General features: G+C 42.0%; 1 protein-coding gene across 4 annotated transcripts in view; it reads left to right on the forward strand.

Annotated features, from left to right (window-relative positions):
* Positions 1-23,715, forward strand: part of LOC105283928 — an 80,087-nt gene that overhangs the window by 30,908 nt on the left and 25,464 nt on the right. For all 4 annotated transcript variants that reach the window (XM_011347059.3, XM_011347061.3, XM_011347064.3 and 1 more), the window contains exon 2: positions 11,395-12,481. In XM_011347059.3, coding sequence (XP_011345361.1) covers positions 12,061-12,481 — 421 coding nt within the window. In that variant the 5' untranslated portion in view covers positions 11,395-12,060. The remainder of the gene's footprint in view (positions 1-11,394; positions 12,482-23,715) is intronic.

The following is a 23,715-nucleotide window of genomic DNA, read 5'->3' on the forward strand; positions in this document are numbered from 1 at the left end:
GAGAGAGAGAGACCTACCCTTCCGCAAGTCCATCTGCGAAGTTCTACTCTTGCTCTCTTGTGAAAGTGCTTCCGTACCTGCAACGTGCACCATCTCGAGGATGAACCGTGTGCCGCGTTTATGCCTTGGCTTTAAAGCGAGGGGTAACATGCATTGTACATATAGAACGATACATTTATGACAATTTTAATAGCCAAGTGCTTTTTAATTAGCAGTAAAATTTGTATTTTCATTTTAATTAATATTGGTGACGCAAATTGCTCCTCTCCCTCCCTCCTCCCTCCTTCTCTCTCTTGGAAAATTAATTGTGCGCCTTCGTAATGTGCGGGTGTCACTTTCAAATCAAAATAATATTTGTTTTAAATTTAATCGGGAATACGTATTACTCCTGTATATTTTACCTTACTGCGCGCGATGACAAAACTTGAACGGAGAATTGATTAAAACTTGACAAATAATCAGACGCGGATGAAAACGTGCAGTGAGCGCTGCGCGATGCAACGATCCACAATTTAAATAATCGACTTTTCGAGGATGATTTGCAGCGCGCATAGGTTGCTGAAAGGCAGGACCGAATAGGGAGCTTAATGTTGAATTTATGCGCGATATGACGAAGTTGACGCCTCCATCAGTACACGAGGAAGAGATCTCGTTCTGCGTGTTGCCTGATAGTTGGCCAGGCAGCTGGTAATTCAGTCGTGGAGAGACGAGCGCACCTCGTGATGCAAATGCATGATGTGAAACAAATTGGACGTTACCGCGCGCGACGCGGACAGGCAGGTACGCGAGGCAGGCGAGACAGAAATTGAGAGAAAGATAGAGAGAGCTGATGACCTTTTCATATTTCCCTGACTTTGTTCCAACCGCGTTTCTTTCTGGCGTTCTGGCGAACGCACGCACGCACGCACGCTCGCGCTTTTTCCAAGTTTATTCTTGCCAGCGATCGGCCGAAGCAGCCTGCTCGCTCTATCGCGATCAACTGCGTCAGATCCATCAAGATGCTCGGATACGCGTGGATCGTTACGTGCGTCACTCTAAGAGGATCATTTTATTTCCGGATCGCCATCCCCTCGGCTTACGAGCTCCCCGCTCGAGACCGTCCCTCCCATCGCTGAAAACCCGAATCGAGAGAATAACAGAAGGGCTTTACCTTGCGGTCTGCAAATTTGCATGCTGAATTACCGGGTGAAATGAAATTTTCAGAAAAACGATAATAAAGAAAAGGTAAATAGGTGGATTCTGCACATGTCTGTACGTAAGAAATTCTCATCAAACGCCTACGTCCGTCTAGGGGTAGCCGTCTCCCCTCGTGCGTTCGTACGACATCAGAGAAAATTATTCTCACGGGGTAATACGTGACATTTCATTTGCTAATTTGCCTTCATTTTTCGAATACGATTCTCTTTCAATTCGCATAACGATATTAATGTAAGCCATATCGCAAATAAGGAATGTATTATATTAGGGGTGTGATTTAGTTTTGAGGGTTTTTTTGCTCAAAAACGCATGTATTTAAATATGATAATGAATGAATACCTTAATCAAAATATTTTCCTTCGTTTTCTATAACTTTTTCCCATCTTTCTGGCAAGAGATGGATTCCACCACGATAAAATCACTCTTCTTTTCAGTTGATCCATTCGTCGACGAATTTTCGCACTTCTTCCAAATTATCAAAGTGTGTATCCTCTAAAGCGTGTTGCATCGACCGGAACAAATAATAATCGCATGGAGCAATGTCCGGAGAAGACTTGCCATTCAAGCTCTAATAGTGTTTGTTTCACTGATAACGCAACGTGAGGTCGAGCGTTGTCACGAAGAAGAATCACTTTCCGTCGTTTACTCGCAATTGGTGGTCGTTTTTCGTCCAATGCTTGCTTCAACTTGTACAATTGGTGTCGATAACGATCAGCCGTGACAGTCTCGTGCGGATTTAACAGCTCATAGTACACTATCCCACCAAATACAGAGCATTACTTTTGAACCGTGAATATTGCGTCTCGGAGTGGATGTTGATGGTTCGCCTGGATCCACCCATGATTTTCTGCATTTGGGATTATCAAAATAGATCACTTTTCATCCCCAGTAACAATCCGAGACAAAAGACTCTTCTTTTTTTGCCTGGCGATCAACGAAATGCAAATGTTCAAACGTGGCACTTTCCGATAATTGATGTCGAACCCATTTCCCTTCTTTCTGAATTTTTCCCATTTCATGTAAATGTTTGGTAACTGTTGTACGATCAACATTTAATGCTCTGGCAAGTTCTGAAGTGGATTGTGTTGGATTTTCGTCCAATAATGCTCGCAAATCTGCATTTTCAAGCGTTCTTTGTCCTTTACATCAGTATCACCACTTTTAAAGCGTCTAAACCAGTATTCACACGTCTTAATTGATGGGGCAGAATTACCATAAGTTTCCACTTGCTATAATGCTACTAAATGTGATGGATAATGTCAACACCGTAAGAAAGAACAGTTATCGGAAACAGCTATTGGAACAAACTGACACTACAGCCATCTGTTGCAAAACCCTCAAAACTAAATCACACTCCTAATAGATATAATAATTCGAGCGTCTATTTGCAGATTCCGCTTTTTTTTCTTTTCTCGATTAACAAGAAACCCTGTTTACAATGTGCATGCCGTGCAGGTTCGTGCCCGATATCCGATACCTTGAGACTGTCTCGGTAAACAACGTCCAAGGAGTTAACGTCGATATTCGTGATATGTGACTGAAATACGTGATGTAGGGTCACCGTGTAGAAGCGGCTGACATTCTTGGCATGCCCGCCGCTTGTAATTGCAAATGATGGCAGAAATTACCATTGCAAAGAGACGCCCGCGGCCTTTACCCTTCGTCTGGCTACAGAGAAACACCCGAGACTAGACTACTAACACTACTACATGTATATATAAATACTTTTATGTCGCTAGACGAACCTTTGTTTTTGAGGACGCTTATCGTGAATGCAAGCACTGGAAACTGTTTATCGTAAAAATATGGAATCGCGCAGTTACAAAAATTTTATAGAGTCGATCAGTGTGATAAGAATGTGTAGTATATTTAACCCCTTGCCTTAACGATTTTTCCCGCCCTTACGTGAGCCAAAGTTGATACTACTTAATTTGCGTATTTGGATAAACGTTTGCCATTTTGCTTATCTATGTTAATTGATCAGCTTCAATACACTTATTTTTACAAAAAAAGAAATTAAGTAATTTTATCATTTTAAAATTCAAAGAAAATGAGTGAAGATTCAAGATATTCACATAGCAATCACGTCACACTCGCATAACGATATGAATACAAACTCGTCTTTTTTGGTCTGTAATCTGTAGCGGGAGTGTCACTCGTTATTATAAGGCAAGGGGTTAATAAAACGAGCACCTTTTCCTTTCAGCGTCGGTGAATGAATGCACTCGCGACTGATGATGCGCTTTCATTTACAATGCCGATTCTGTGCGAGCTCAGCGCCTCAACCAGAACTTGGCGATTTGGAATCTTCGAGCTCGCAACACGGAAAGTTCACCGTCGAGCGCGTAATTCAGTCCGACACACTTTTGACGACGACGGCAACATTTCCGCCTCCTTCCTTGCGCTTAAAGGCTTCGCCAGTCGGTTACGGTAATTTCATGCATATCGGAAGCGGGTCTCTCTCCTCTTCTGCCTCTCTCTTTCGCGCCGAGGCGGAGACGAGAATAATTCCAAGAGAATATTTCGAGTCGGGTCTCTCAAGAGACTCGCAGAATTTCGCTACAATGTAAAGTCGCTTTTTGGAACAGGCGTCTCTCTTACTAGGCCAAGTAGCAGCAAAAAGCGAATCGAATCACGTGCGCTGCGCACTACTCCGTAACATTTTTCCTTTTCTTTTAAAAGTTCTCTGTTCGTGGTGGAGTATCCGAGCCATGAAGCCTTCGAGAGTCGTGTCTGACTTGGCTGGTCGTAAAAGTGTAACGCATCACCCTCCACTTGAGTCCGAGAAACGAGGTGTATACAACGTAATTTGGTATTTCTTCTATTCTTCGTACATTTGTAATATTAGCCTGCCCCCGACAAATACGAAGCCATTCATCAGCAACGTCTGTTCATTAGTCCCAATTGAGACTGCACCCATTTGATCCAACCTGCTCCGTTCGTTTTATTCTGGGCGCATCCGGAACCCTCCCTCGAGAGTTACGTTCGCTACAAATTTGCTAGAAATGAGATTCCACTGAAAAGTAATACGGTTTATCTTGCCTCCTGCCAACACACGGCGCAATGTGTACACAATGAAACGCCCCATAAAACGTATGACTTATCATTACTGGCTTTACGTCGTCGTTTGGCTCTTCCGATGGCCGAGCTCCAGATCGATTATTTTCCCGTGGCAACGATACTGCTGCCCGTTTGTTTATCGACGATACACCCGAGCCGCTATAAATCTCGCCGTTCCGTCCAGAAGCGAATTCTCCGCTGGAAGCAAATCCGTGCACGCGCTCGGCTTTATGACCAAGTCAAGTCCCGCAATGTGTCGCAGGAATATTACGCCACCCGGTATGCATCAGGCGGCCGCACGAAACCCAAGGCTTTTCTTAGCCGTCGGTCACTGACAAGAACGGGTGCCGGCCGCGATGACCGGCCGCAAAACCGCGCGCAGCGATCCAACACACATGGAAAATCATGGGATTATTGCCGCGATAATCCCATCGTGCCGACCGACCGTCCGGTGGCATGAGGCAGCACGAATCTCCGATATTTCATCAAACTCGGACCGCAGATCGCCGGCGTCCCGAACGTCCATTTTCACTCTCGTCGATGGACGCAGAGATATTGCGGAGAGAAATATTTCTCTCCCGCGCGGAAATAAAATTAACGCATAAATAAATCAGAGAGTGCTCGCGCATGTCGCCGCGGGCAATAAAAAGTAATAAAAAATTTACTCCCTGCACACGCGACGCGCGTCTCAGATCCGTCTCTTCGTCAAGCGCACATTTTATTTTAGACGCTAGCAGGGGATATTTTTGCCGATCTCGCGCGCGCGCGTGCTTTCTCTCTCCTCCTCTCTCTGTCACCTCTTTTCCGTTCCTTTCACGGGGAGATCGCGTTCGATTTTCTATCGCTTGATATCACAGAAATGTGCACGTACGAAGCGGCCGTTGTACCCTAAGTCCGCAAAGAACACCCGGCGAGTCTAATCGGATTTCCTCTCGAGATATCGGAATTATTGGAAATCCCGAGTGGAGTCAGAAGCGAAACGAGGTGCCAACCGAAGATGATGTTCAATTAATTGGGTACGCGACGGTAGTTATCGGCTGCAAGCCTCGCTCCGCTTCGTGCCCCGATAAAAGAAACTGTAAAAGCGAGAAAACTTGATCTCTACCGTTCCGTTCTCCGCGCTCCGCAAATGCCGACTCTATTCAAACCGGCGCGGCTTTCAGTTAGGACATGGCAAGCGCAAGTAATTAAGAGAGAACACTCGTGGCGGAGCATTTATTTATAATTAAATAGAAAATACAACGTCATGCGGGAAATACCGCTTAAATGTCATGATAGCGTTGTAAAGCACACTGCACGTAATGTACGTGCATGAAATGTAATTTAAAATATTAATTGCACCGTGAAAGATGTATCATTATGTTCTATACATGTGAGCATTGCGCCAGACGCGAGGGAAAATTTCTGTCGCTATTGATGACACATGAAACTAACGCTTTTTAACGCTTTTGTGAGAGAAAAAATCGACGACGTGAGTTTGTACTCGCGAAGCGGAGGGTTTAAGAATTAATGCGAGGGAGAAAGAGCAACCCCGCGCCGCGGGGCGCGGCTGTTCTGAAAGGCCGAGGATTGAAAGCCGTTTTGAAAGCCCCGAAACGTAACAGCGAAAGATGACCATTGAAACTGCCGGCACACACTCTGGCAGCATTCCAATTCCACAGGAAGGGTCGGGACGCTGCTTCCTGTACGTATACATCGTTTCACACTCCACTCGACCTAGTAATTACGACACCGAGTTCGTGAATCCGATGCGTCCAAACTGTCCCCCTGCATCACGCAATGGAAACTCGCGAAACTAGCTGTTGCTTCGATCGTGCTTTCACGGCGATCAATGACGTTTACATCCGGTAAACCGTACATAAACCCTTTTTGTTTCACCCTCGATGCCACAGTCATGCCCTGCTGGTCGGAACAATAGACCCGGCGATATTTTCACCTCATTTTGCGAATGCATGGAAATTCAGATTGTGAAAGACTTTAGATTGACCGGAAAGTCCATGCGGATCTTTTTAGCAAAACTTTCAGAATTAAGAATTTTAACGAATTAATTTACAGCCGAAAATTGGAAAATGCGATTCCGCGAGGCGTGACGAGTCGCAGCTTGAGAACTCCTTCGATCGTGAACAACCATTTCGAGGAAAGTAACGTGCGATTGACAGATGACAAGATCGATTTGGTATCTTTAGAAACGAAGAATAGTTTGCAAACGAAAACGATCACGTGAAAGGTCACACGTAAACCTTTTCTGTTTCATTCCTAACTTCGAGTTACAGTCATGCCTTGATGGTCGGAATAATAGCTTTGACGATATTTTGTGGAAATTCAGATGAAGATTTTGCGAAAGACTTTAGATTGACCGGAAAGTCCGTGCGGATCTTTTTAGCAAACTTCCAAGGCAAAACTTCGTATTAAGAATTAACGAATTAATTTTAATACATCCGGAAATTGGACGTTGAGATTCCGCGAGGCGTGACGACTAGCAGCACGAGAACTCCTTCGATCGTGAACAACCATTTCGAGGACAGTAACGCGCGATTGACAGACGACAAGATCGATTCGGTATCTTTAGAAACGAAGAATAGTTCGTAAACGAAACCGAGCACGTGAACGGTCACACGTAAACCCTTTTCTATTTTGTTCCTAACTTCAAGTTACGGTCGATGGTCGATGGAATAATATCGGTTTTGCCGATATTTTGTGAACGTATCGAAATTCAGATGACGATTTTGCGAAAGAATGTAGATTGACCGGAAAGTCCGTGCGGATCTTTTTAGCAAAATTCCAAGGCAAAACTTCGTATTAAGAATTAACGAATTAATTTTAATACATCCGGAAATTGGACGTTGTGATTCCGCGAGGCGTGACGACTCGCAGCACGAGAACTCCTTCGATCGTGAACAACCATTTCGAGGACAGTAACGCGCGATTGACAGACGACAAGATCGATTCGGTATCTTTAGAAACGAAGAATAGTTCGTAAACGAAACCGAGCACGTGAACGGTCACACGTAAACCCTTTTCTATTTTGTTCCTAACTTCAAGTTACGGTCGATGGTCGATGGAATAATATCGGTTTTGCCGATATTTTGTGAACGTATCGAAATTCAGATGACGATTTTGCGAAAGAATGTAGATTGACCGGAAAGTCCGTGCGGATCTTTTTAGCAAAATTCCAAGGCAAAACTTCGTATTAAGAATTAACGAATTAATTTTAATACATCCGGAAATTGGACGTTGAGATTCCGCGAGGCGTGACGACTAGCAGCACGAGAACTCCTTCGATCGTGAACAACCATTTCGAGGACAGTAACGCGCGATTGACAGACGACAAGATCGATTCGGTATCTTTAGAAACGAAGAATAGTTCGTAAACGAAACCGAGCACGTGAACGGTCACACGTAAACCCTTTTCTATTTTGTTCCTAACTTCAAGTTACGGTCGATGGTCGATGGAATAATATCGGTTTTGCCGATATTTTGTGAACGTATCGAAATTCAGATGACGATTTTGCGAAAGAATGTAGATTGACCGGAAAGTCCGTGCGGATCTTTTTAGCAAACTTCCAAGGCAAAACTTCGTATTAAGAATTAAGATCCAGCGGAGGCGAGATACTTTATTCAGTGGCTGGTAGCACTTTGTTGGTCACTGAACAACTTGAGAAATGTGAGCAAAAAAATTGAACATACATTTTCATTAGACACCCAAGGTAAAGTAACACTCGTAACATGCAACTTTAGTATCTCGAGTGTTTTGTTCGAGCAACTTCTTCCGTAACAAAAGGCACTTTTGGCAACTCGAGCCGGCAACTCGTAGCAGCAAAGAATCCCATTACTCCCATAACAGGATTTCCATGCTTTTAACGGTCGAAAAATTTAGAGAGCGCTTAAGCGCGAGCTGTGCATTATGATACAAAAATATAATTACCGTTACACTTCACGGTACACGTGCGGTCCTCGAAAAAGTGGAGATACATGTCAATTGCTACAGCGCCCCAGAAGTGATTTTAAAATGTCATTAACGCGACCGTCCATTATATCGAAATTATAATTGTCCATCCTCTCGCATGTGTCCTCCCGTTCATTGCGCGATGATCGACAGAATTAAAATCTACCAACCTAAGCTTTGGATATATCTATCCGAAAGAGCGAGGCTATAAATAATCGAACTATGTCTCCATTTACCGGATAATAGCAATCAAACTGAAGCAGAAACAAAACTATTTTTTACTGATCGCAAGAAGTTGGAGTATCCTGTAAATTATTGAATTATACCGGAAGTACCACCGCGTAGTTTTACACGATCCGCAAGTAAATGTATTAGCCATGCCGTGTATACGTATTTCCACGGGGCGGACCGAGTTATCCGGTACGTGACTACCGGGATGGTTTTCCGAGTGTTATCTCGATTGATTGATATGTTTCTTTAGCAGGGGCACGTGCGGCGGTTCCCACGACGAAAACTGTACGTAAACTTCCGCGCGATTTATGCTGCATGCGATAATCTGTGAACCGTGCGAGATACTTTGTGCAACACTTGGAAATCTCAGGGACGCGATCCGGAGCTCGCGAAGCGAAAAAGAATTCGCGGGAGTGCAGCCCTTGTGCAGCCCGTCTCTTGTCAGTCTCGATCGCGCACGCACACAAAGGCAAATAAACGCAGGAATACTATGCGCGTATTACGTTCCGCTGCTATCACTTTTAGTGCATCTGAAAGGTCAAGCTATGAACACGGTTCATAACATCTGTGCATTGTCGACGATTTATACCGTATAAAAGGGGCCATATAAAACGCCTTATAAAAGAACGTGCTCTTTGATCTCTTTGATCTGTGCGGAAATATATTTCGAGATGGTAGTTATGAAATAGGGAATATATTAGGGGTGTGATTTAGTTTTAAGGGTTTTTTTTGCTCAAAACGCATGTATTTAAATATGATAATGAATGAATACCTTAATCAAAATATTTTCCTTCCTTTTCTATAACTTTTTCCCATCTTTCTGGCAAGAGATGGATTCCACCACAATAAAATCACTCTTCTTTTCAGTTGATCCATTCGTCGACGAATTTTCGCACTTCTTCCAAATTATCAAAGCGTGTATCCTCTAAAGCGTGTTGCATCGACCGGAACAAATAATAATCCCATGGAGCAATGTCCGGGGAAGATTTGCCATTCAAGCTCTAATAGTGTTTCTTTCACTGATAACGCAACGTGAGGTCGAGCGTTGTCACGAAGAAGAATCACTTTCCGTCGTTTGCTCGCAATTGGTGGTCGTTTTTCGTCCAATGCTTGCTTCAACTTGTACAATTGGTGTCGATAACGATCAGTCGTGACAGTCTCGTGCGGATTTAACAGCTCATAGTACACTATTACTTTTGAACCGTGAATATTGCGTCTCGGAGTGGATGTTGATGGTTCGCCTGGATCCACCCATGATTTTCTGCGTTTCGGATTATCAAAATAGATCCACTTTTCATCCCCAGTAACAATCCGAGACGAAAGACTCTTCTTTTTTTGCCTGCCGATCAACGAAATGCAAATGTTCAACCGGTTCGCAATGGCACTTTCCGATAATTGATGTCGAACCCATTTCCCTTCCTTCTGAATTTTTCCCATTTTATGTAAATGTTTGGTAACTGTTGTACGATCAACATTTAATGCTCTGGCAAGTTCTGAAGTGGATCGTGTTGGATTTTCGTCGAATAATGCTTGCAAATCTGCATTTTCAAGCTTTCTTGGTTGTCCCGAGCGTTCTTTGTCCTTCACATCAGTATGACCACTTTTAAAGCGTCTAAACCAGTATTCACACGTCTTAATTGATGGGGCAGAATCACCATAAGTTTCCACTTGCTATAATGCTACTAAATGTCATGGATAATGTCAACACCGTAAGAAAGAACAGTTATCGGAAACAGCTATTGGAACAAACTGACACTACAGCCATCTGTTGCAAAACCCTCAAAACTAAATCACAATCCTAATATATATGTATTATATATACAGGGTGGCCCGTTTTAATTTATACAGTCGATTTTTTAAAACACTAAAAGAGATACGAAAAAATGTTTCAGACAAACATGTCACGATTTCGGGGGGACATAAGATGATACCATTGGTTTGACCTTGAATAGTCGTTTGAAGGTCACGCGAAGATCACCCTCAATTTCTTAAATTGAAACCCCAACTTTTTATTGCAGATTCTTATTCTCCATCGAAAAGTAAGTAACTTTTGTCTGAAACAGTTTTCCGAAAAATGTCATCTTATGTCCTTAAAATGATCTTCAAGATGAGTTTTGAGGACATTTTAAGGACATAAGATGACATTTTTCTGAAAAATGTTTCAGACAAAAGTTGCATGTTTTCTCGCGTAGAATCCGAATCCGTAATAAAAAATACCATGTCTCATTAAAAAAACATTTCAGACCGGAAGTTAGAATTGCGATAAACAATGACCCGTCTAGTTGTATCCACATTCTCTGTCGTGTATGGAGATCAACGTTCGAACAGTGTATTGTCGAATATCGACAATGTCAAACGTGATTACGTAAATCGGTATTCGACAATACACTGTTCGAACGTTGATCTCCATACACGACAGAGAATGTGGATACAACTAGACGGGTCATTGTTTATCGAAATTCTAACTTCCGGTCTGAAATGTTTTTTTAATGAGACATGGTATTTTTTATTACGGATTCGGATTCTACGCGAGAAAACATGCAACTTTTGTCTGAAACATTTTTCCGAAAAATGTCATCTCATGTCCTTAAAATGTCCTCAAAACTCATCTTGAAGATCATTTTAAGGACATAAGATGACATTTTTCGGAAAAATGTTTCAGACAAAAGTTACTTACTTTTCGATGGAGAATAAGAATCTGCAATAAAAAGTTGGGGTTTCAATTTAAGAAATTGAAGGTGATCTTCGTGTGACCTTCAAACGACTATTCAAGGTCAAACCAATGGTATCATCTTATGTCCCCCTCGAAATCGTGACATGTCTGTCTGAAACATTTTTTCGTATCTCTTTTAGTTTTTTAAAAAATCGACTGTATAAATTAAAATGGGCCACCCTGTATATTTACTCTTCCTCAAATATCAAATTATAATCTCTCATCATCAGAATTCTTTCTGTTTCAGTCCGAGAGATTTCGAGCACCACCGACGACGTAAGTCTTGCCGAATTGCGAAGCTCATCAAGAACCCATGAAGCATAGCTGTGAGAATGGAGCACCTGATAAGAATAAACGATTCAGTCAATCGTGAGAAGAAAGAAGATTCAAAAGACAAATTTATGACTCGTTCTTTCTTCATCATTACGCGAGAAATGGAGGAATAAAAGATTGACTCGAACTCGATTTCTTTCGAGTAAACGTTATTGACATTGTGAAAAAGCAATTATTCTTAGTCGTGCGCAGTGCATTAAGGGAAGGAGGTGACGCATTAATAGGGCAAAAGACCACGAAGAAAGAGGACGATAGTGCCGACGAAGAAGAGGAAGGAACGTCACGTCGCGCGGTACCCAGCGGCAAGTCGCATGGGGAGTCGCAACGCTTAGCTGACTGGAAAAGAAGAAATCATGCGTCCCCTGACGGCGGTCGACATCGATACCGAACCCGCACGCAGCAACGAGGATGTATCGCTGGACAGCGATGTTGGCTCGCGCGGATTCGAGAAGTGCGGCGGCAGCGGTTGCAGCAGCAGTGGAAGCAACGGAATCCGCGACATTATCAGCAACACCTGCGGCCACCACTGCGATCATCATCACGGCGACGAGGGCAACGATAGCGACGCCAATTTCTGGGCATGTACGTCTTCTATCCGGCGGACGAACTTCTGCGTATCTATGAGAACCCGATTCGAGAGTCATTGACTGTCGACGCGACGATAAACGCCGACTACGAGGAGACGGAAGATCAGCAATATTATCAGCAGCAGCAGCGAATTATCTCTACGAACGACGCGCGTAAACGCAAGAAGGAGAAAAAGCGAGAGACTGGTCAGACAGCGGCCAGCAGGAGGCAAACCGTGCGCAACGCCGGCATCAACGGCATCGGTAAGAGAGAAGGACGACGTTGCGAGGAGCAGCACGCCGGGACTATGCAAAATAATCGTGCTTCCGGCTCCGAAGAAGCCGCCAATCATCCCCTCAAGGATCTCACGCAGCCGAGTCTCAACGAGTCGCTTAAGCAGCACAATGGCGTCGCGCTCAAGCTCGTGCAGACGGGTGAGTACGCCTTTTATCTCTGTGATTCTTCTTCAGGCGCCTCACGTGGTCCAATTGCTGGATTGCTAGGTCGCCGCGATAGTATCCGCGGCAATAGTTGTCGCGCAGTTCCATCCGACGCGTCGCGACGACCGCGCAATGTAAAAGCTGAAAAATTAGCTCGGCTGGCCGACAATTTAAATTACCCGTGTACACGACATGCAAGTATAATCGCATATGTAACTTGCGGTGTTGGCAACCTCGAACTTGTACGCGAGTTAGCGTATTACGTATCTCCGCTTGGCGGAAGTTTAATAGCTGTCGAGCGGAAGAAGATGGCTCAAGTCCATGTTGATGATGCAAAAGATAACATAATAGCATAGCATAATTGATAACATAGTAACATAATAATAGACATAATTAATAGTAACATATATAATAATTTAACTTCCCAAATTAATATATTAATTAATTATTAATCATTACTTTGGGAAATATCAATATCGAGATGCGTAAGTGATTAACTACGTGCCACAATTTTTTCATGATCCATATTAAATACTTGGAAACTAAACTCGCATTAAAATTCCTTTAGTTTACAGCTAAAGTTTATTTAACAAAAATTATACGAAGAATATAAAGTTTTCCTATCAATTTGTCCTCCTGAGGCTTACCTCAGAAAAAAAGATCATTTATTGGGTTGGCCAAAAAGTAATTGCGTTTTTTTCCAATAGATGGACATACATGTCTTGAAATGTAACTAACTTCATTCTAAACCGCAAATTCATTATGTAGGTTAACAACTCACAGTTCAAGCTTGTTTTACAAAAAGAAAGTACACGATTTCGTTAACAATTGTTTCTTTGCCGTCGATTTCAAAATGGAAAATCAAAAAGAACATTTTCCTCATATTTTGTTTTATTACTTCCGAAAAGGGAAAAACGCTGTGCAAGCTCATAAAAAGTTATGTCATGTATATGGCGAAGATGCTTTAAAACTGCGGCAGTGTCAAAATTGGTTTACTAAATTTCGATCTGCAGATTTTAATGTGAAAGATGCACCACGCTCAGGAAGGCCAATCGAAATTGACGATGGCAAAATAAAGGCACTGATCGATTCGAATCGGCGTTTAACGACACGAGAGATTGCTGAAAATCTTAACATATCGAAATCGAGTGTTGAAAACCATTCAAAACGACTTGGATACATTAGTAAGCTCGATATTTGGGTACCACATGAGCTCAAAGAAATTCATCTCACTAAGCGTATTGACATCTGCGATTCTCTTTTGAAACGTGAGGAAAATGATCGATTTTTGAAACGTATGATAACAGGCGACGAAAAATCGATCGTCTACAACAACGTCAAACGAAAAAGATGGTGGAGCAAGCGTGATGAACCTGCTGAAAGCACTTGAAAAGCAGATATTCACCAAAGAAAGATTATGCTGTCAGTCTGGTGGGACTGTGTATTTTGAGCTGCTTGCAAGGAATCAAACCATTAATTCAGACGTATACTGTCGTCAACTGGATAAATTAAATGATGCCATCGAACAGAAACGTCGAGAATTGGTGAATCGCAAAGGTGTTGTGTTTCACCATGATAACGCTAGACCACGTACAAGTTTGGTCACTCGTGAAAAATTGTTGCAGCTTGGATAGGACGTGTTACCACATCCACCATATTCGCCAGACCTGGCACCATCAGATTACCATTTGTTTCGTTCTTTGCAAAACGCCTTGAATGGTAAAACCTTTACTGCTGACGGGGATATGAAATCGTTGTTGGAATTGTTTTTTGCTGAAAAAGATAAGAACTTTTTTGAGCGCGGAATCATGAAGTTGCCTGAAAAATGGCAAAAGATAATCAAACAAAATGGACAATACATTGTTTAATAAAGTTTTTGTTTCCCATGAAAAATTCGCCTTTTATTTATATAAAAAAATCGCAATTACTTTTTGGCCAACCCAATATTTTTAGCAATACACGGGCTCCCATCATTTCGTTATGAGAATTCTTGTCTAGTTTACTCGAGGAATCTGTTATTAACGGTACAGGGAGGGTCGACCCGCATAAAGTATAAAGAACTTTTGGACCCTCTCAGTTAATGTATCACGTCAGGTAGCTGCGTTCTGTGTGCCTGACGTAAGATTAATTAAAGCCACTTGTTCTCGTTACCTGCATCTTTGTACAAACGTGTCCACTAAATAATTCGTCACAGCCTGACCTTCCCGATCACCCTACCTTTTTCGATGGCTCGTCGTGCTCTATCGTGCGATAGGGATGAAGATTAATTAGCAGTTGGAAATAGCAGTCGGCAGAGGCTAAGGGAGATCACGATGAGGCCTATTACTCTACTGAACTCAAAGCTATCGGTCTTTGTCACTTGCTGTCCTATCTCACCTATCGACCTCAATCTCCGGACTGTCATTTCATCGTGAACTTCATCGTGAACCCTCGCCTCGGGCATAAGACACCAATAAAATCAGATTAGGGCAAGTATCCCTTCGAATTAGGAGGGAGGTACCTCAGAATGCGGCCAATTGCACGAACAACTCTTATCAGACGTGATTTATTTTCTTCTTATTCCGTTTTATATCGGAAATTATTTTATATCTTCTGGAAAGTCGCTGGTTTTTATAACCAGACACCAAAGCCGTAAATTAATTAAAACAGAAATAGAGAATTCTACACGAGTGTCAACTGTTGAAGAAGCTAATGTATCACTTAACAAATACATGTCTATAATAGATTTGAGCTTAAACAAGCTTAAAGACAGAAAACACATTAAAATATTAATACAAAACACGAAAAGTATTAATGCAAATGGCAATTACGTGTACAACAATACTTCCAACAATGCTTCAGTTAATAAATTAAAGTTCTTAAAAAGAGAGAGAGAGCGTGAATACATTTTGGTTTATTATGTATCCCTGAAGTACATATTCTCTTGATATTGGTAATGTTTATAACAAATGCAGGCAAAGATCATGTATAACGAGCTCCGTTGAGATCAGACGCATTAAATGCACATATCTGGCAAATTTGTAAAGTTATTTTTCAGGAAAAAGGGACTCTAGGTCCGCGTAAAAGATTCTTCTTCTAGATTTTCTCGATTTATTTATTCGTGTAGAATAAATATCATTTCCTTCCCGTTTGTACCATCACACACACATATACATTTCTATTATTCCGAATGTATCTTGCCGTTCGTTTCGTTCCAGCAGATGCACGGCAAAGTGAGTCATCTGACGCACAAGTTATCCCATCGCGCCATTCGACTGTATAAATTCGCGTATCTCCGACGAGCGTTGCGCGTTTCCTCGGAAACAAATCCCACGAGCTCCGTTTCGAAGGATCGCAACCTCCTCCCCACGTACAACGCAAATACACAAGAGCTCGTTACCGTGGTATAAATAGGCCTTCGGCTGGTAGCGAATTTAAAGTACGTATAATCGCGGCCTCGTCAAGTCCAAACGATCTCTCGAGGCTGTAACGTGTGTGTGTTGACCTGGATGTTTATTCGGTTCATCGGCAGCAGCCAAATATCGTCGTCGCCTGGTCGCCGACAATTCGCGATGAAAGAGCGACGGAGTCGATGAAGCGGTTATATCGTCGCGTAAACAAAAACCAGTGCCGCATTAGCAGTGACCATTAAACTCAGTTTATAGCCAGTCGCTTTAAAACTCGGTGGCTACCTCGTTGCTCGAAACAGCGAGAATGATGACGGTAAATAAAGATGAGGGAGGATGATCGCGACATCATTCGCAAAATTGGAATCAGATCAGATGTTGGCGCGTATAGGTGGAAATGTTCAGCAAACCTTACGACATTTATTGTACCATCATTGTTTAATCATCATCCTTAACGATTTCACGTAATAAAATTGGCTCCATCATTTAATTAATACTTCATCACTGCTTCACCCCGAAACGTTAATAATCCACGAGGGTGGTTTCTAATTGGCTGCTGTCTCTTGAAACATTCACGTCGTCGAAGGTATTATTAAAATATCCTCGCACGGATCGGACGAATATCGGTTTCCTTACAAACTTGGTACAAAATGGTCCAATGTCACGCGATCGTTCCGATGGAGTCACGTGCACAGGCACAAATGTAAAAAGAGCGATGTGGTAACATTATGATCACCTTGCGAGCATAAACGTATCACCTGACGAATGATTTGGACGTATCATCAATTCGATATTCACGTAACGCGAATTTCAGACCATTTTCACCAACGTGGCGAAACGTGAACGTTGTCCTGGAGCGTGCCTAGAGCTCGCGTGACTTCAGGTTCATCGGACTCCCGTGACTGGACCCCGTATCAAGGTCCCAACCTTGGAGCCTCACGGAAGGCTGTTACATTTTGGCCCACATGTATCGGCATCGTCGGACGAGCCAATCGCCAGCCGTTTGATCGCGAGGGTGTTTCGATCAGCGACCAATCGGGGTTTCACGTCCAAGACGACGAGCGATAGTCTCGGTTGGACACACTTGTACGTGTACGACACGGTATACCGTGTGGTGTACGGGTGGGAAACGACGTGGGTCATATTTTAATAAAGGAAGGAGTCTGGTTGCTACGGTAACTGCGAAACGGACAGAGAAGCACGCAGGGAGCCAGCCAGCCTTGTAGCGTGCGCCAGGCAGGCCGACAGGCAAGCTGGCAGGCAGGCAGGCAGGATATTGATTCGCCCCACCTGAATTCAGGTCAACTAAACGCCGCTTCCACGTAACGCGTACTTTTCAGTTTCATTGTGTTCTGTCTCTTTTGTCGTTCTTCCTTTTTCTCCCTTCGTGTGGAAATAGCGCGCGCGCGCGCGTCACCCGAGATCGAGCGAAACATTTAGTTGCCGTCGATACCAGATTCGTCCACCAGGTAACTAGAGTATGTATGGAGGCCCTCGCCATCGACTCGCTCGAGTACGCGTTACGGCTTTTGCGTGCGAGCTCTCCGGCGAGAAAGTTTTTATGCTGAATCATTAAGCCTCATCGATCTGCCGCGCTTGTCCTCGTTCATTTTGATGTATTAGTCCGAATTATTAGGATGATAGATGACTTATGGCTCCGTGCGTTGATGCCAGCATCAAGCGCTGGATTATGCTTGTTACGTTTTTCTAGAGTCTACTTGTACACACGTCGCGCTTTCACGAAATTTCTCCATTTTATTTATTTTCCCCTTATTTCTTTTTCCATAACTCCGAACTCTGATCATCAATTACAAATTTCGTACCGGAAATTTATTTATTATTGAATCAAATATGAATCACGGGACGAATGGAACACATTCTGTTCTCATTTAAATTTTATTCCATCAATTTTTACTCGGATCGATATTTCCCAAATAGAGTTTGTACTCGCACCGATGATGCATCTATGTATCTACAGATAAATATTGGTCGAAACGTAAAAAGAACAATAAGACAACTTTTCAGCTAAAGTTCAAAGGTGCACAACGTTTTAAATTTATGTTTCTTTTAAATATCTTTTCTTTTATTCTGACTTTGAAATGCACAATGATTTGAGAGTATCCGTGTTTCCGTAAGTACCTGTCAATGTAGATCAATCAGACGCGAAAGTGGCAGTTCCTTTGAAGGAAGTTGCATTACGCAAAGTAAAATGCACTCATCATCCGAGAACTGTAGCATTTTCTCTAACGTCCCTTCCCTATTCCTTCTCTATTTTCTGAAACCTCATCGCGTGATTGCAAATTGGAAAACGCTCGCTCGCGCGCAACCCCATCCTTTATCGTCGCATTTCGCCGGCCATGGAATTTATGCGGGTCGAGCAATTTCTGAATTTTTCACGCGCTTGACGCTCGTAGGCGGTACCGAGCGCAATTTTTGCTGTCGTTGATTTTAAGCGCGCGGAGAGACCGCGAGAGATAAAAGTCCTCCTTTGAGCAGAACGATGCAAAGTCGATGGGAACGTTGCTCGTTGGCAAGCAGAAATTCAAATGCTATGAATAATACGGGCCGGCGATGTTTATCACATGGTTCGATAACGCGCGGATGCACGTAGTCGCCGAGATGCTTAGCCGTAGGTGTTCTCGCATTAGCGAGTAAAACGATATTTCAGCGGAATAAAGTATATTCGAACAATTTTATTTCCTCTTGCGCGCCATAACCGTTTGTCTTTGTTAAATACGTTACGCATATGTTTCTTCGTTATTATTAATAAAATTATTCTTATCTCTATTTATGCGACCGTGGAGCATGGAATTACGGAGGCACGGCGACGGCAATACGCGCGTATTGTGTATCGAAAGGGCATAAAACTTGTCGCATTACCCTTGTACCGTGGTGCACCTGCGCCGTATTTGTCGATCTATGGTACACGGGAATTGGAGTAGTACTTATTCTACCTTCAATTTTTAACGAGCGTTTCCATCGAACCTCGACTTCCTTGTGCCCTCCCGTTGAGTCGATAATCGTCGCTAGCGGCCATCGCTGGAGTACCCAGCCGTTTCGCCTGATTGCACGTGGCATATTGCAGGGAACAACAGGAGCTCGGTATATCGATAATAGAGATTGTATCATATTTCCAGAAAACTTGAGAAAGATCTCATCTGCCAAGACCAGACAGAGACTGCAAGCGTCAGTTATGAGAAGAGTTATAAAGTTGTGAGAAGAGTTATGAAGAAGTATTTTTTTCTCCTATTTCGGGTAAAGAAAGTATTGCTCGAGATACACACTGAATTATTTTATATCATTGTAGATATAATTCTCCGGAGAATCCACACTTTCGGTATTATTTCCCTAAGACTAACTTGAATATTTAGATATTATACAATATAATATTATATACATATATACAATTTACTCTCTTTTTAAGGTACTTATTTCATTGTATCGTAACACATCCCGTAACATTCGTCCCATTTTTTCCTATTTATACTAAAAATATGAGTAGTAATAAATATTATTTATTATTTTATTTATTTAATATTTATACTAAAAATATGAGTAATAAGTAAATATTTGTTATTAAAAAGTACAATCCGGGACGGATATATATATATATGGATAAGCCAATATAATATAAAATGTTGACAATGCAAATTTCTACTTCTGAAGCGGCGGAAAATGTAATAATAGAATAAAGTGGGCCAAAGTGACGATAGAGATTAAACATAATCGGAAATTTCGACTATAGTTACTGAGCTAACGACCATCGGCTTGGACCAACGGCAGGTCGAGGTGACGATAATTAGAACCGAATTCAGCGTGCGGGCCATTCGTCGCGCGGTACGCTCCACCGAGCTCGCAAATAGGCCCTGCGAGCGATAATGGACCGATCGCCATTACGGCTTCTCCAATTAACCGAAATTCTTCGGGCCAGCAAGCGTGCTCAAAGCGTATAAAATCCGTGCGTCTATTGCGTGTGTCACGCAATTTTTTTCACTTCGCCGACTTCGCGCACGATGACGTCGCGCCACGATTTCTGGCAAGGCAAAAGTGGAGCGTCTCGGACAACACGGTGCCAGCACAAACGCCCCTCGACGTGCTTGCAAGCACGACGCGGAGAGAAAATATCTCATTTCCGCGGATGGCAAACGGTCTTTTCTTCCATCGCTAAATTATTTCGCTACGCGCTACGTTTCGTGACGCGGAGCCATAATGCCGGAGAGACTCGGAGAGCGCGGAGAAACAAAGGGTCAAAGTGGAGACTGCTTGGCTTAGTTCGGACGACTTGGTCGCCGTAATGGCAACGACAAACGGAAAACTGTGTTAAAGGCGAATGCACACCCACGACTCCACGTTTGCCTCGTATTAATTAACAACCACGCGTTTACTAATATACGCGACACGCAGCTGATTGGCTGATTGGATAGCTTTATCGAAAGTTGAATTACGCAAAACAATTTCGTGGACATGATTCATACATGTAATAAGCTATCACGAAAAGGGACGATTTTTAATAAAACACGATATTACGCTGTATATGTACTGGATAGTATAGTGTTATTCAGTCGTACAGATATGTATATGGTATTCAGGGATCGGCAAAATATTAACAATAAATTAATATTACTTGAGTATTTAATTATTTATTTAACAGGAAAAAATAATTCCCGATTAATTGATTAATCAGTAATCAAGATAAGCAATTTTTCAATTACTCCAGTAATCAGTAATCAAAGTGAAAAATTTTTTAATTATTCGATTAATCAGTAATTATAGTATAAAATATTTTTGTTACTTGATTAATCAGTAATCAGACCGAAAAATTTTTCAATTATTTCATCACTCAGTAATCAGTGTCAGATGTTCCTTGATTATTTAGTTGATTTTTTTCTGGATTACTTTCTTGATTATTTAAGTATCTTGATTATTTAAGTCATCAGCGTACAGCAGCAATTATATACAGAAAAAAATTAATTCAACGCAATATTTTTCTAATAAAATTAGTTGAAGTAGGATTTTTTATGACTGATAAAAAAATAATTTAAATAGTGAAATATTGCGTTAATTTCATTTTTTCTGTATGGAATTGGTGATGTACGCTGATAACTACTTAAATAATCAAGAAAATAATCCAGAAAAAAATTAACTAAATAATCAAGGAACATCTGACACTGATTACTGAGTGATGAAATAATTGAAAAATTGTTCGGTCTGATTACTGATTAATCAAGTAATTAAAATTATTCCGTTCTGATTGCTGATTAATCAAGTAACAAAAATATTTTATACTATAATTACTGATTAATCGAATAATTAAAAAATTTTTCACTTTGATTACTGATTACTGGAGTAATTGAAAAATTGTTTATTTTGATTACTGATTAATCGAGTAATTAAGAAATTGTTGATCTTGATTACTGATTAATCAATTAATAATAAATTTCTCGAAGTTGATTACTGATTATCAAAATAATTGTTAATCAAAGCTGAAAATATTACTGAAAATATCGTTGATGCCGATCCCTGATGGTATTATATATCACAGTATCGTAATATCAGTCTCAATGCGATACGTATAGAGGTTTCAAAGAAAGTCCATAGACAACGATATAAAGCATCGCGAGTCCGTGTAGATTTCGTTTCGGAAAAGCACTATTCGCTCCTCTCTCAAAGACGACGGAACGGTCATAAAGCTCAACATGAAGCTCCAAAAGCCATTTAAATCATATCGATAATCTGACATTATTACGTTCCTCAATATATACTTAACATGCAAAACGTGTAATCGTCAGTTTCCAATCAAATCCGTCGACAGGTATCTGTAACCAGGGCGCAACTCGGGCTGAGAATGTTCGATCACCGCATTATGCATGAGTCGCGCAAAGTTCTGCCGAAAGGCAGACCTTCGTAAATGATGATTAAACGGTTAAGCGATCTCCAGGGCGCTAATATAGTCCTTTAACGCAGGGATCAGCGAACAAATTGCGCATTACACGCTTCTCCCGAAACGGTAATTCCCAAAGCGCAAGCAGCTTAAGATGCTAATGCGAATGTCTTAATGAGGGGATGATATTGCGCGGTAAGATATTGCTCCGTTAAATCACCATTGATGGCGGTTGGCGACAACGGCTACGAGGACGACGGCGACAGGATCGATAAAGCGTTTCGTCATAATTTCGACGGATTTGTTCTCCGGTTCGACACGGATATACGCAAGATGCAACGCGCGCATCTAACACGTCCATGTACGTAAGCCTGCTAAGGATGCTCATGCATATATCGATACATCATCGATCCGGTGCGATATAATCCGAAAACCGCGATTCCCTTTCGCGATAAGTTATTTATACGGCATCCTTCTCGTGCCGCGGAACTTGTGAAGCTTCAACGTGGAATACCGTGGTAACTCTTGACAGTTAAGATTGTGTTAAGGTTGAAATTGACGTTAACGTTAACCGAAAGCCCTTCCAGCACGATATTAAAATCCTTCCGAGTGAAATATTGCCGCGGGGATCGTTACTGAAGAATTGACAATTGCTATTTTTGGACCGCGCTTGCAACTCGGCCGCTATCGATCGCCAAGTTTTCGTTCATTTAAAATCACTTCAATTTTGCGAGAAGCTCTCGGTCAATCTCAGTTATCCCTTAATCTTAGGCGTTTTCGAGCGCTTTTCAAGCAGCACCCCCGCGAGACCATATTGATCTCCCCTTTGCCGAACGGGAGGGTATATTTTAATAACGATGTCTATGACGAAAGCACTCGGCTAAACGAGAAACGCTGGCAAAAACGGGTCGGATTACCTGGCGATAGGTAACCCTGGCAGAGTCGGAGTTCGGAGTCTCCGAGAGCTCGACTCACTTATTGGATCCCCGGGTTATCTTGGCCCGTGCACCCCGAGAAATAGTGTCATCACCCGTCGAGCCTCCTCTCCGTTCGTTTGAATTGTTTGACGAGGAAAAACGATATTCGCCGTGCTGCACACGCTCACAATCGCTGGCTGGCTGGCGCGGATTCCAATCTCCACGTTCTCTCGTTTGTTTCGCCACGAATTTATCGTAAACTTTTGCCACGAAATTGCAGCCACTGGATATTGAATTAACGCTCGAGTTCGCTAGACAAGCCGATTATTTAAACAACCATTGTATTACGTTCGTATCTCGCCTATGGCGTCCTCGTTTAGACCAGGCGTGTATTTGCGCAGAGGGACAGATCTCTTTTCCACTTGCATATTTTTCGTTTACCGAGACCCGACGTAAAAATCGTGCGCTATGTATTTTGCATCTTTGCAGCTGACAGTTACGGTAACGAATGGCGAAATGTAAGTTTCCAAGGGAAATTGTAGGACAACCTCTTTATTTTTCCTGTAAATTTAATATTTATTTAATACTATTTTTAATCTAAATGATTCTCAAACAAATGGACAGGACCCGTTTGTATATTTATAACATTTCATTTTCTAATTGAAATTCGTTGTGTGTGCCAAGACTTATTTTTGGACAAGAACTAATACAAGAAAGCAACGTTAATTGGCGTTAATGTTAATAAAAAGAAATATATATATCGCATGATAGATTCTCCTTGCCAAGATGATCGCGACACATAGACAAAGATACATGTCACAGATGACAGTGCAGTCACACCGCCAAGGTATTTCTTGACGTAATCGTACGAGGCTTCGTAAACATTTGCTAGATCATTTGAGATAAATTCACGCAAGCACGTAAAAATCTATTCAGAATACGACTAATATCGTTAAATATACAGGGTGTCCCGGGTTTTAACCGACAAACTGCGGGAGCGTATTCTACTAGTGGAAATAAGAAAAAATTCTTATATCGAGTTTG

The sequence above is a fragment of the Ooceraea biroi genome, chromosome 13, assembly GCF_003672135.1.
Source record: "Ooceraea biroi isolate clonal line C1 chromosome 13, Obir_v5.4, whole genome shotgun sequence".
Taxonomy (NCBI): domain Eukaryota; kingdom Metazoa; phylum Arthropoda; class Insecta; order Hymenoptera; family Formicidae; genus Ooceraea; species Ooceraea biroi.